The 14138-nt window shown below is 42.3% G+C and overlaps 1 protein-coding gene across 2 annotated transcripts; it reads right to left on the bottom strand.

Moving 5' to 3' along the window:
* Positions 1 to 7032: 7032 nt before the first annotated feature.
* On the bottom strand, positions 7033 to 13222 carry CTLA4 (cytotoxic T-lymphocyte associated protein 4). 2 transcript variants are annotated; one of them, XM_077747571.1, is made up of 4 exons: positions 12995 to 13222; positions 10073 to 10420; positions 9528 to 9637; positions 7033 to 8231 (listed from the first exon to the last, which is right to left on the bottom strand). In XM_077747571.1, the coding sequence occupies exons 1-4, from the start codon at positions 13101 to 13103 to the stop codon at positions 8127 to 8129; spliced, it is 672 nt and encodes a 223-aa protein (XP_077603697.1). In that variant the 5' UTR covers positions 13104 to 13222; the 3' UTR covers positions 7033 to 8126. The 2 variants fall into 2 exon arrangements, with proteins under 2 accessions (XP_077603697.1, XP_077603698.1); XM_077747572.1 differs by lacking the exon at positions 9528 to 9637.
* Positions 13223 to 14138: the final 916 nt, after the last annotated feature.

The following is a 14138-nucleotide window of genomic DNA, read 5'->3' as shown; positions in this document are numbered from 1 at the left end:
TATGCTCACAAATGCACCCTTGTTCCCCTCCTACCTAAGCTAGTCCCAAGGTGCTGAAAGACACACCTTGAACTGACTTGAACTCAAATCCCTCTGCCACTTGCTGTGATGAGATCTTGAGCAAATTATTTAACAAAACTGGAAATCATATCTTCCTATCTAAAGTTTATGTAGACAAATGTAAGAAGAACTTTACTATTGCCCACAAGTGAGCCAAACAATACAGCAAAGGGGTGGAAGCTAAATGGGGAAGGGACTAGAATGGTAAAGGATAACCAGTGTGAGAGTTTAGGAAGGCTCTCCAGAGGAAGGAACACTGGAGCTGTGTCTTGGAAGAGGCAGAAGAGGGTTATCAATAACATCTTGAATGACATCTGTTATGAATATAATTGCCTAGAGAACTGTGCTGACAAGGATTCTAGGGTGATACCTTGGATCAGTGGCCTACAAGTTAATCCCAGACCTAGTCTATGATCATACCTTTAGGCAAGATCTCCAAGAAAATATGGTCCTCCTTGACTTATGAAGTTCAACTGGACTCTGGCCTCCATTTACTTGACCAGCAGGCCAGTTCTTCCTGACACCTTTCCTAGCTCCCATCCCCAAGCATGGGATCCTAATCCCTGTACCCCCAAATGGCTGGAGGCATCTTAATGTGAACCAGCTGACCCTCCAGAATAGCAATGACCATCTGGCTTTGGGTATTTCCTACCATAACACTTCATGCCATGGTGCTCACCTGCCAAGTTAGTATCTATGGACCACCTGCCTGAATGGAGCCCTAACCCATCACAGGTCTCAGCTGGGGTCCATAGGAGGGCTGCCTGCCCAGCAGGGGCTACTTCCTCAACCAGGTCTATTTCCTCACCGCCCCACCCCACCCAATCTCCTGATCCTTTCCCTTCCCCAGCAGCTGATGTTGATGAGGACTCAGCAGGCCTGCCTTGAGCCAATCTGCAATATGTATGACCCAATAAAATGTACTCTCCCTGAGCTGAACCCATGTCTTCATATAGGAAGAAAAATCATGCTAATCCCTCTTTCTACCATGTGTCCCTGTGGATCACTGGAGCTAAGTGCTCCAGAAAACCCACAAAGTGAATTTAATTCCGTTTACATATGACAGCCCTTCACATCTTGAAGACCTCTTTCATGCCCTCCTTGAACCATCTTCTCATGCACAGATTACAAACACTATAAATACTCAAGTTGGCACAACTACAATCCACACTACTTGGCATTGCACAGGCTCAACGTACTCAGCAGTTACTTTGTGATACTCCTTGCTGCTGCTCTCTCATAACGAGCTTTTACCTCTGTGCAGTACCTATCCTCACACTACACACATCTGCGTCCACTACCATCCATCCAAAGTGGAACCATTGCCTTTAATGCCCATTCCTGGCAGAGAAAGTCTTTTTCTGTTTCTGGGCCTAGATGCTCCCACACGTCAACATCTGGTAGAAATTGTGCAGCTACCTCTGTCACCACCTTGGCCAGATATTCCCCTTCTTCTGACCTGGGCATCTCTTACTCTTTCATGTGGCCTGTGACTTTGGGGCCTGCTCTATAATTTTGATCCCAGAATTCTGGTCCAGTTTGTTTGCCCTCTGGAAGATCCTCAGGCCCCTGACTTCTGCTTTCATTCTCTATTTTTCTTTTCCTCAAAGAGACTTGTTATTATTTTCCAGCATCCCTCATCCTCAACTCAGAGACTCTCCCTTCTCTTTACTCTCACCCCCAAACTCCCCTTCTGCTCCAGACTGATTATTATTCTTTCACAAACCAACCCCATTCCAGGGGCATGGGGATACATTCAAGGTAGGTCCTACTGACTTCCACTGGTCATTGCCTTCTATGACCCGACTGTTTTGAATGTGGAATGATCCCATTTTCAGGGCACACACTACAGTTACATGAAGATCAACACTCCTCATTGGTTGTAAAAATGGTTTCCATTTTCTCTCCTCTCCGAGTGAGAAGCTATAACACCTGTGATCAGCCAGCAATGTTGTTATACTTAACTTCAGCACCTGTGAACGGGAAATCAGCTACTGCTACAACTGTGGATTCAAACCAGCGGTCCACTGTTACATGTCTTCAATTTCCTGTTTTCCTCTCTCTCTGATTACAATTCAGCTGCTAGAGCTAATCATATAGGGAACGCCTTCAAAAAATCTTTTCAAACATTTATCCAGAATATTTACTTATTCTGACATCCATTTGTAGACCCCATGATACATGTTTTACTTCCCTAGCACTCCAATCCCCATTTACTTTCCATGTTGCCATCTTCCTTTCACAGGTAACCCCCAGAATTAAGATATGGTTGTTCAAAAAGAATGTGGGCTTTGGAATTTACCATCATTTCTAATCCCAACTCTGCCACTTACTAGCTATGTACCTTTGGTAATAACATCAAAAGTAGTAAAACCTTTGTGAACCTCAGTTTTCTCCTCTGTAAAATGAGAATGCTAGCAGTCCCTCCTCTGCAGAAATTTCCTGAGAATTACTTAGGCCAATATATACCCACGCGGTGTTTATGGCTTCACAAGTTGGTTTCTTTTCCCTCTTCATTCTAAATAAGGACCTCATGAAGTATAGCCACCATGGCAACTTCCTCTACAGTAGAGCAATACTGGAGAATGCTATTCTTCCTTCACAAATCCAAGTTTCCTGTCTTCAATGTCCAGTCTTGGTTAGAGGTCATTTTGATGTGCCAGGGGCAAAAAGATATTCACAGGAAACTAGAGATCTTGTCTGAGTTGCAAGTTAACTACAAAGAAGGAAAGCAAGATTCATTTTCAACAAGTAGAAAGAAAAATAAGCTAAAGTGGGATGACTGCAGCACACACTAAAATGTCATCAAGGTGAAGCAATAAGAAGGAAACATCCTCAGAGAAGTGCTGTTCATGAGAAATCATTTGTGTCACTTTCTAAAATGCAAAATTGCCTCCTCAAATGTTTCCTACAATTCCTCCCAGAGAGAGCCCCCTCTTTTTGTTCGACTAGATAAGATTCTTTTGTAGGACTAATATCATGTTTTTAAAACACTGTTGGTTGCTATGGCAACCTGATTGTGTGTGATAAAAAGAGCACATATCATTTCACTGGGTTGTTACATGATTTCCCACAGAATTTGGAAGCTTTCTCAGCATACTGCTGGCTTTCCTGGTGGACTCTTGGCAGTGCAATTTTCCTCTGTTTTCTGTTTTCCTCTGCTGCATTCTTCTGTAGGTTTGCTGAGGACAGGCTGCATCACCTGAGACTCTCTTGCTACTGCCCTGGAAAATTAAGGGAGAGCTAGGAAAGATACAGCCAAGATGGGAAACAGCAGTAACGATCACACAAAGGCTTACCAGAGCAGCTGGGGTGGAGGTGAGAGGAAAAGCAGATTTTTGGGGGGCAGGCTGGAATGGTGATGGTGACACTCTGAAGCAGCCTGAAAAACACAACCCCTGGGCAGACAGGTTCATAGTGTCACCCACTGCACAGCCTTGATGTGAAAATATAGAGACCTGATTCTCAGCCTGGTTCAAACACTGCCTTCCTCTGGGACCTTGGACAAGTCTCCTGATGCCGATGAGCCTCATTTTCTTCTGAAATGTAAAGATAATTCCCCCAAGTCCCTTCTCCAGTCTTAATCATCCTTGATGGTAAGATCTTGAGTTAGACCAGGACTTCTGAAAGTATGATCCAAAGACTTGCTGGAGAATTAAAATCCCTAGGTGTTGTCTCCAGTCTTATAAATTAGAAGCTCTGGGCCTGAGGCACCTCGATCTCATTTTTTCTAAATGCACTGAATAATTACCAAATGCAATAAATGCAAGAATACCTATGGCAGAGTGTACCCAGGAAAGCAAAGATTTCCAAGAAGGGTCTGAATGTCAGACTTCTGACCATTTAGATCAGAGTGGGTTGAACTCTTCTAAGAAAAATGTTTAGAAAACTAATAGCTGCCCCCTTTTTGTTGCCCCCCACCCCGCCCCAGCAACACTGAGCATCAGTCCCACACATGCTCAGGAATGGGAACAGGAAGGCGAAGGCAAGAGTCTTAGAATTGAAACAGCAGTCATTCTCAGGTTGTTCCTGCCCAGAAACTTCTGCGGAAGGTCTCCAGCACATTTTATTCACACCACATTAGAGGTATTAACTTTCCTGCTGATAGGGTTGTCAGATCAAACATAAGGCATCCTGTTTTTGGGGTTTGCGGTTTTTTTGTTTGGTGGGGGGTTGGCTGAATCTGGCAAACCTACAAACTCCTACAAACCTACAAACTCCTATCCCAGCCTGCAGCCAAAGTCACATCAAGGAAAAAGGAAAAAATATTTCCTCTCTCCATCAATAGAATGTGTCGTCTTTTTGTTCTGAACAGAGAAAGTTGACCGAAGATAGGGAAAAATAATAAATAAATAAAACAAGGCCCCCAGGGCGGCTGAGTCACACATCTAACCAGGTGCAAAAGAGAAGTGAAGCAATGGGAATAACTTTCCAGAGAAAGCCATTTTCTCTTTTGCTTTGAGACCTCCCAAAACAATAACTTAAATTTATAACTTCTTAAGCTTCTTAACTGGCTTTGTTCCAGTTAACAGCACAGTGACATCAACATTTTGCAAGTTCTGTCCCAAGTAACTTGTATGTCAACTGTGAGGGTGGAATGGAAGAAGGCTCAGACACAGTATAAAAATATAGTCTGTTTTAGCAACAACCTACAGTTTAAAAAAAGAAAGAAAGGCAGTAACAATGAGACTCATCTCCTTTCCCCTCTCGAAAGAAGAAAAAAGAAAAATGTTTGGAAGACTGGATTGAGATAAAAGTGAAATGTGTGAAACAGGGCAGCCAGCTGGAGCTCACGTTCCAGAATCTTCAAGGTTGAAGCCAAGTGATAGACTGACCCCTACATAATTCTGCTGGTCAAATGGGAAAGAGATTGGACTGAGAGCAAGAAAACATGGAAGGCAGTTGTCCTCTCATAGTCCCAAATGTCCCAGCTTCCCAACTTTTTAATGTGTTGATTTGAGCATCTTCTGTGTGCCTAAAGGTGTGTTGTTTCCTATTTTGGATAAGTTCCCACTGACACTAGGGAGAGAAGACTTGACACTTGAAATTATTAGAGATGAAACCAAGTATAGCTATGAAACAGAAGGGGAGAGATCAACGTGGGCTTGAAGTGTCAGCAAATCTTATGCTGAATGAAGAATTTGAGATGAATCTTTTTGGATGTGAAAATAAGGGCCAAAGATATTTGGAGGTGAGAAAGAAACAGGAAGTAGCAGAAATGAGAGTGTCATGGTGGAAGAAGAGAGGCGAGCAGAGGTATGTACTGGGAAATGCTGGAGTAGAGGCTGATCCAGACAGAGCTGGTAGCTCTATCATGTTCCCTTTGTCATCCACATTCCTACCTGGGAGCAGTGGTTCTAGGGAGAAGTGTTATGGTACCCAGCCTTCCTCTCCATGGTGAACCAAGCCCTATTGAGATAAGTGGAGTCTGTGGGCTTCCCCAGGACCCTGGTGCCAGAGATGGAAATAGTGATGAAGTTTGACATGCCATGAAAAAGTTGGTCCTCTGATTTGGGGGCAATGAATCTATCCTCAGAAAGAAAATGGGGATTGGAAGAGGCTTTCATTTGATACCCAGAAACCCCCACATTTTCTATCTCCACTTTCAGTGGAAGCCCAGGTCCCAGCCTTTCTTGCTCTTTTCCTCTGCCCCAGAGGAAACTTCTTTGAGTTAAGGAGATTTTTTTAAACTGATACTAAATAGAGAGGGCAATGCTTAACTAATGGCAGAATTTCAGTATTAAGCTTATGTAAAGTAGTCCATGGTCTAATGTTGTCTGAAAGATACCTGAGAGGTCCTTCATCTAAGGCCCTCTCTGTCATTCAATTTGCCATCAACTATGGAAAAGAATTTTCTCTCTAAAGACACTTAAAGTAGAAATAGTATCACTCTATCCATTGGGGCTTCTCAATTGTGTGTTTCTTCATGGCGTCCAATCAAAGTCCAAGAGAGCAAGAAGTACGGTCTTTGACCTAATAGGAGCTCTTTCTAGGTAACTGCAACTACATATTTTGAAAGGCCTATTCATTTTTGTTTTAATATCTTTATGGAATTCTCACTATGTGCTGTCCCATTTGTTAGCACCTGCTGAGAAAAAGAGAGAGAGAGTGAGAGAGAGTGCTATGGGTAGGAAGAAAGGAAGGGGGCTGCCTGCACAGTGACTGTCAACATTTGATGAGTATAAGAAGCACTGGGGAGCTTGCTGGTAAGCACACTCCTGGCCCTATCACCCAAGCTTCTAATTCAGTGCATCTGAGGTTAAGCACTTGAATCAACATTTTTACTAAGTGACCCAATTGATTCAGTTACAGGTGGTCCCTGGCCACACTGAGAATCATTTCACAAGACAATAACAGAATATAGAGGTCAAGAATAAGAAACCTTGAGAGGAAATCAAGCAGACTGAGGCCACACATTGGTTAACCAAGAATCACAGAGGGCTCAGTGGGTCAGGCCCAGGTCTGCAGCTGCTGGCAAAACACAGGACCACAGCTATGTTTTCCCCACATTTGTGAAATAGTCCATTTGGAAGCCACAAGGAAAAGCTCCATTTACTTTGGAAGCAGATCAAAATGGCTGTGAGGAACACAATAGACAACAGAGGAGTTGCCATGGCAACTGTAGGAGCCAAGCTGAGGCTGAGAAAGTCTCCTCAAAAAAGGGGAGATGGAGAACTTATACTAAAGAGAATGCTGTGTGACTTATAAAGGCTTCTGTATCTGTGCTAACCCCTTTGTATCTCAAATAGTCGTAAAAAAAAAATCAAAAGGACAGAGGAGGAGTTCCTTCCAAGAATGGCTTGCAGGTAATGGCTAGTGGACAGCTGACTCATGAAGCATTATTTGAATTTTTGTCAGTTTGTCCCCAATATTCCTAATAATGGAGACTCCACTGACAGCCGAATGAATCCATTAAAATCAAACTCAAACACAATATTCAAATATAAGGAAGGTAAAGACAAGTCTGGAAAATGACCACCACAGATTTTTATTTAATTAAAAATATTATACATGTTGTTGCATTTTCATGGAAAATAGTGAGTTAAAAAACACCAACAGTGTTTTTAGAAACTTTCATCACCCCATTCTGCCATCTGCTGCTTTTTTCTGTCCATGGCATTAACCATGTGTTAGGAATTGGGCCCTCGTGAAACTAGAACTTCCTTGAAGTTCATATCTACGAGGCCCCTGAAGTGAGCCATTTTCTTGAGGTTGGTGTTCTATCGAGTTACATCAGATACACCAGTCTGGACTCCCTCGCAAACCTTTGAAAGGAGCTAACATAAAAGTCCAAAGCACATGTCAACACCAATTCAGCTCAACATGCCTATAAGAATCAGTTATGACCTCATCCAGTTTCCAGGCCAGTTACCAAGTGACCTTGTATTCTACCTGGTGTATTAGTGTCCTGAGCCCCTCCATAAAACTTCCCCTGAACCCATGGTGGGAAGACACTGCCATATAGTGTTTATACTGAAATGATCAGCAAATACACAAAAGCTCATGTGGCCCCCATGCACAATACTATCAAATAAAAAAATACATATTGGTACAATACAACCTTTGAAATCACTGGCTAAAATATAGCCATGTGAGTATTTTTAAAGTCTTCATGTAATTCCACATTTAAGAAAAATAACACAGCACAAAACTTTAACTTTAACTTGAAAACATCACTTCAGCTACAAACTTCTCACGTGTAAATACAAAGTGTGTACAATATCATCCTTTCCCTAACTCTTTTCCTTTGTATTCTTTGGACAGCACCACCCCCTAACCTGTATCCTTCATCCCACAGCATAAGACTGCATCCCACATTGCTCCCAAGTGATGCCTTTACTAAAATTGGATCTAATGTGACAGAGACACCCTGGCTCTGTTTTCCTGCACCTTTGCTTCAAACTGTAGTACACTTCACCTGGATTCCACATCCAGCTTCATATTAAAAAGAGATGAACCCACCCCCCAAAATACACAAATAAGCAAACATAGCTGGATAGCAAAAAGTTAGAATTGCCTCAGCTCCTTGAAATTGGAAAATGCTCTTTCTTCTTCATAATGGTGTCTCAATTGATGGGAATAAAATAAGGCTGAAATTGCTTTTCACATTCTGGCTCTGTTGGGGGCATTTTCACGTAGACCCCTGTAGTAAGAGGGCTTCTTTTCTTTAGCTGCCAAACACACAAAAAAAGAATAATTATCATTGAGAAACGCAGAAGCCATTTCTAGCTATAATAGGACTCACCAAATATTGGGTCCCTACCCCATTGAAAAATGAATGTTCACTGCATACAAAATTATAAGCCCTAGGAGATTTTCTTGATTCGGCTATTATAACTCACTTTGGGTAAATAACTCTGCACTATTGATGTAAAATGGCAATCATTTTCCCTGATGGCAAGAGAGGAGAAAGATACTTGGGGAAAGCTAAAAAGGACACCCCAAATGCCTATGGTGATTGACTACATCTTATCTGTGAGGGGGGGAACTTGATAATAAATTTAAGTTACTCTGTTTAAGACCTGTATTTCTCAACCCCACTCTTCACATACTTTTTATTACTTTTTGTCCATGTTAGTGCCCATTTTTTTTATCACCTCAGCAAATTGAGATTCTGTGTCCATGTGGCAGTTTCTAGCAAATGAGGTAAGAAGAATCTACAGCAATCTAAGGTTGAATACGGTAAGAGAACAGAAATCAGGAGAGGGAAGAAGGGAGGGAGAGAAGGAGAGGGAGAGGAAGAAAGGAAGCCAGGGAGATGAAGAGAAGCAGTGTGGAGAAGTTCGTGCTGACAAAAGCCAGCCATAGACAGAGGTGGCTGAAAAGAACCATCAGAAAGAAATCCTGACAGGAGGCCTGATTCCATATTTCCATCTCTTCCACCAACAATTGCAATAAATAAAACCTGGTATTCTCATTTACTGGGCTGGAGGGGAGGGCAAGACTCCCCATTTGAGCAGACTGAGTAACAGCGAGCCCTGGACAGGTGTTGTGGGGACAGCTTCAGCTTGGACGAGGAAGGCACAAGCAGGGTGGCACCAAGAGATGGTTTCAAAGTAAAGTACAGGGAAATTAAGGGGGAGAATAAAATCCATCCAGTGGTCTTTCATAGAAGCATTTCGTCCAACTTAATCTTACATTTCAGGATTATTAGGTACAATTGTCTTGAAGATAAAGAGCAAAACAGCTGCCCCGTGTTGTTCAAATGGTTACTCAAACTGAAACCCTGTTCAGAAGCACACAAACATTCAATGTCAAACACACTCATCTAAAATGTTAGTCATCCTGAAACCTCAAAGGCCAATGCCAAGGGTTCTAGCGTGTTCTTTACCACTGCCCTTCCTTTACCACTGTTCTTCATTTATTGCTTCATCTCCAGAAAACTGAACTCAACAGCATCATTCGGTCAGTTGCTATCACTGAAGGCATCCCCACCACAAGTGGTGTGTTGTCAGCATTGCACTCACCATTTTGCTCAAAGAAACAGCTGTGATAAGGAAGCTATAAAAAAACAGTCCTGAACTGACTGCTGCAAGGATCCAAAGAAGGAAGTCAGAATCTGGGCAAGGTTCGGGATCTGCAACAGAAGACAAAGCACAGCTTCCTTGAGACGCTCTTTAAACTTCAGGGCCCTGCTCCTCCCATTAGTGAAAAAAGAGCTTCCAGACCTGGTGTCCACCCATAGGTAAGTCTGAATATTGGGGACCACTTCCACAGGAATGTCTTATCAAAGGCCCAAAGCCAAATTTCACAAAGCTTATCACTCCAGAGTAAGTACCTCAACCTCCAGTAGAAAAAAAAGACTATCCCCAACCCATTTTATTTTTACTCAGAATGCTGTTTGGGTCACCATCCATATTAACCAGACTACCATGCAGTATGCCAAAGAACTCTGAAAAAGAATTTCCATAATCTTAAAAATGAACCACCTGATATTGAGAAACAAAACTGTTTTCATGCAAAGAAGACAGCAGTGCAAATGGTGTAGGCTTAGTGATATGGGTTTGCTCACCAATGACGTAAATCTGGGTTCCATTGCCCATGCCTGCATAGTAGGGTGGTGGGTACATGAGCTCCACCTTGCAGATGTAGAGTCCTGTGTCCATGGCCCTCAACCCTTGGATGGTGAGGTTCACTTTGTTTCCACTGGAGATGCCAGTGCAAGTGGAATCATCTAGGAAGGCCAGCTCATTGTCTACCGTGTACGTCGCAGCGCAGACTTCAGTCATCTCCCTGCCAGTCTGCCTCAGCACCGTCACTCGGACTTCGGCGGCATTGCCTGAAGACCCATACTCACACACGAAGTTGGCGACACCTCGGCTGCTGGCCAGCACCACTGCAGGCTGGGCCACATGCATCCCTAACAAGGGAAAATTAGAGGGAACTCAGTGAACTCATGCTCCCCCACGACCAGGCTCAGGCAAAATCTCTGGCTGAGGAAAGTTGATCTTTGATGGGCACCGTCCAGCTTCACCTTTGAGTCCTTCTCTCCCTTCAGCCAATACTCTTCATCCCTTCCCTTCTCCCCCTACTCATCCTCTCCATCACTCATCTGTCTTCCAGCTCATCTCCATGAAGGTGTTTCCTTATCAGACAGTTTCTTGAAGGCAGTTGGTTGTAGCAGGAAGAACATTGATGTGACAAACTGAAAGCCAGGCCCTACCATGAAATATGTGATTTGGGGCAAGTCATGCCTCCCCTGTAGACTTCATTTTCCCCTCACATGCAATAAGAAGGGATTAGATCAGACAAGAACAGAGTGCCTTCCACCTCTGATACTCTAAAGTTATCACAGAACAACAGGAACTATTATTTTAGAGGTTGAGGTACAGAATCTCACCTTACCCCTGAATGCATACCTCACAAACTTCTGCCTACATTTACCTGGCCCTTTACCTTTATTAGCCACAGAGTTGATGAGCCCCAGGTCACTGTGCCGGCCGACACCTTCCCTAATATTATTATCAGAGGGATGCTGCTAGATGAAGGAAGCCACAGAGCAGAGGGCACCAGGTCGTTTCCTCTCTAGGTTGAGGCAACCCTGCTATTAACTTCTGTGGGCTTCCCCTGCCACCACCACCACCTCTTCCGCCGCTCTCTCTCCTTCACTTGAACACTCTCGTGCTCCTTTGTTCTTTCTCCCTCTGGCTTCTACAGGATATGGGAAGCCAGCTCTCCATTCAAAATGGCTTGCATCATCTAAAAAATAGTAGCTTCATGTCAAACTACCTTCTCATAACTAACTCAGCCCCTCTCCAGTCGATCATACAAGTGACACTCAAAACTTGGATGAACCATGTCACTAATTCTGTTCAAACATTTTGATGACTTACACACCATTGATTGCAAATCAAATAAAATCAGTGGCATTCATGTCCTCCATGATCCAATCCCAACCTATCATTCCAGCCTGAGTTTCTAGGACACCTCTTCCTATGTATAAATGACCATAGAAATCACTCTATCACTAGTCTTTTCTCCCAAGTACCTGAACTGGACAACATCTGTCCTCAAAGGAGAGAACAACATGGTAGCAGCCATTGCTAGAATTAATCCAGCAGCCCTGGCTGGCTAGATAACAGTCTTCTTCCCCAACCCTCATCTCTGTCTATCAGAGCATCTTTGGAGCATCCTCTGAGCATCCTTTGCACTGTTATAACTCCATTGCAGTATTTAATCAAGTTCTACCCTGTATTAAAGTTTTTTTAAAGTTTTTTTGCACACTAATCACATCTCCTGCGGTTTCCACCTTTGGCTTATAAACTCCTGGGAGCCGCCATTATAACCTGACCATATGAGCACTCAATAATCTTTATCATATTGATGCTAAGCCTAAAGACCAAGTTTCCTACCCTCCCCCCACCCCAGGCATGTTCTCAATTATCACCACTAAATCTTGTCACACTCGATTTTTCAATGGGAGAACCTCAGTTACACGTTGAGATAAATCTTCTACAAAGTAAATACTCTAAGAATATTTCATCTTTACATGTTCAAAACATGTAGAATAAGAAAATGTATATAAATGTTTCTTACCTGGTAATAATTTAATTATCAAATACCTTTTCAACATCTAAGATATTTTGTACAAACCACATGATTTCTTAACTGAGATGGTCCAGAGAGAGATAAGGTTGAAATTCATGAGAATGCTCATCATTTTATATATAGCAAACCTGGAATCTTCTCTAAAGAGCTTTATTTCATCTGAAAACTGGGTAATCTGCATCTGAAATCCATAGATAGGTCAGGTGGCAATTAAGTGTCTTAGGCTAAGCAGACTGATGGTGTTGTTTCTTCTCTTTCTTTCTTTCTTTCTTTCTTGTGTGTGTGTGTGTTACAATTTCAAACTGCTTTCATTTTCTAAATAATTGGGTAGCTAGTTTATAGAATTGGCTGAAGACCTTAAAACTTTGAATTGAGTAAAGAAGGCTTAAATTTTAAATAAGCTGATTCAGTTCTAAAAGTGAATTAGAGGATCTTAAAATCTTAAATTGGGAAGGAAAGAAACTTTATATGATTTGCTTAAATCAATATTTTTTAAAAAGGAAAATCTTGAGCTTACCCTGATTCCAAGCTCAAATATATTAAGGACTGTGGCTATCTTTCCTCTCTTAAGTCATTTAACTTTACAGTATTTTCTCCCAAATATATAGAAGTATATGAAATTGCTTGTCTCCCAAACCAACTCAGATGTGTTTATTAAGCTCCTGGCCAGTGCCTGGGACTCTGCTATGAGCTATACCTCTGTTCATTTGCTGCTGCCAGCTGTCCCCTTCCTGCCTTAGAATACAGAGCTATCCAAGCCAGGAGTCTGGAGTTTTACCTTTAGCTTCTGGCTTTGTTATAAATCACTGCCCTTGACTGCTGAAAGAAATGAAACCCAGGTGGGAGAAACACCTCCTCCACCTTCATGCTCCAAAGCCTCACTCACCTTTGGAGAAGATGGGGATAAAGAGAAGAGAAAATAGAGCCGTACAGGTCCAGGTCCTAGAAGCCGGGTCCAGCTGAGCCTCATGCCTCCGGAATCCAAAGCAAACCATGGCTTTATGGGAGCAGTGTTCAGGTCTTCAGGAAGCGGAGTGAAACCTTTCAGGATCCTGAAGCTTTGAAATGTGTTTGAACCCACACAGAATCAAGGACTTTATATAGCTGGCTTTGATCCCAGGTATGTACTATACATGTGCACACACAGAAGGTACCTGAATAGAAAACCTTTTTGTTTTGGTTTTACGAGAAAGGAAGTCGTGGGTTTAGCTGTTACGTCGAAAAGATAACCTCAAACACTCAAAGTTAAACTGAACAAAACAAGCCAATCCATGGATGGAAAATGCACTCAATTTGAAACTGCAGCTTCTTGCTCACTTTGAGGATAAGTGGAGACTTGGAGAATTTCCTGGAGTGCAGGAGTCTCCCTAAGTCCCAATTATGTCCAACTATCTAGGCATCTTTTACCACACAATTCACTTCATTCACATCTCCAAAACTATTAAGCTGCTGGTTCTGAGCCCTTGACCCAACCATAGCATTAGTCTGTAGACATCATTAATAAAAGCTCTGCATTCACCATCTCTGGCAAGTTTACAAATAAGAGTTTCTTTCTCCAAGCTCTATTGTGCTGAGAGAAAATACTAAAATCCCAAGAAATGAATGATTTTGCTTCTGGTTTGCAAATTAGGAAAGAATTGGGGTACTCTTGAAAGCCTTAACAAAGACAAAATAAAGTTGGAGACATTCCAGAAAATGTCAGCCAAGATGATCCAAGAGATTCTTCCGTAAGAAGATGGACTTTTTTTTTCCCTAAAGGGAATTTTTCAAGCATAAAATCCAAAAACTAAGGTTAAATATGACTGAAGTTCCTAAAAGTATGAGAGCTGTACACAGGACAAATGTTCATCCTCTAAGAGAATACTAAGCATGGGGGACTGCCTCCCTTAAGACTGAGGAGTTTTCATATACTTCAATAAAAAAGAGACATTTATTGAAAACCTATGATATACAAGTCATATGGTATGTGCACTTAGATTGAATGGTGAGCAGACAAAACATAGTTAATGCCTTAAGAGACTTCTAGAATA

Source organism: Crocuta crocuta, unplaced genomic scaffold, assembly GCF_008692635.1.
Source record: "Crocuta crocuta isolate KB4526 unplaced genomic scaffold, BGI_CrCroc_1.0 scaffold159, whole genome shotgun sequence".
Lineage (NCBI taxonomy): Eukaryota > Metazoa > Chordata > Mammalia > Carnivora > Hyaenidae > Crocuta > Crocuta crocuta.
The sequence above is the reverse complement of the archived record's forward strand: the minus strand, read 5'-3'. Positions and strand labels throughout refer to the sequence as shown.

Excerpts from the sequence above, each read along its gene's own strand:
- CTLA4 (XM_077747571.1), bottom strand. The coding sequence starts at position 13,103 with ATGGTTTGCTTTGGATTCCGGAGGCATGAGGCTCAGCTGGACCCGGCT. Across the intron at positions 9,638-10,072 it reads AACCCAGATTTACGTCATTG|ATCCCGAACCTTGCCCAGAT; the intron begins GTGAGCAAACCC and ends CTTCTGTTGCAG. Across the intron at positions 8,232-9,527 it reads CTGTTTCTTTGAGCAAAATG|CTAAAGAAAAGAAGCCCTCT; the intron begins GTGAGTGCAATG and ends TGTGTTTGGCAG.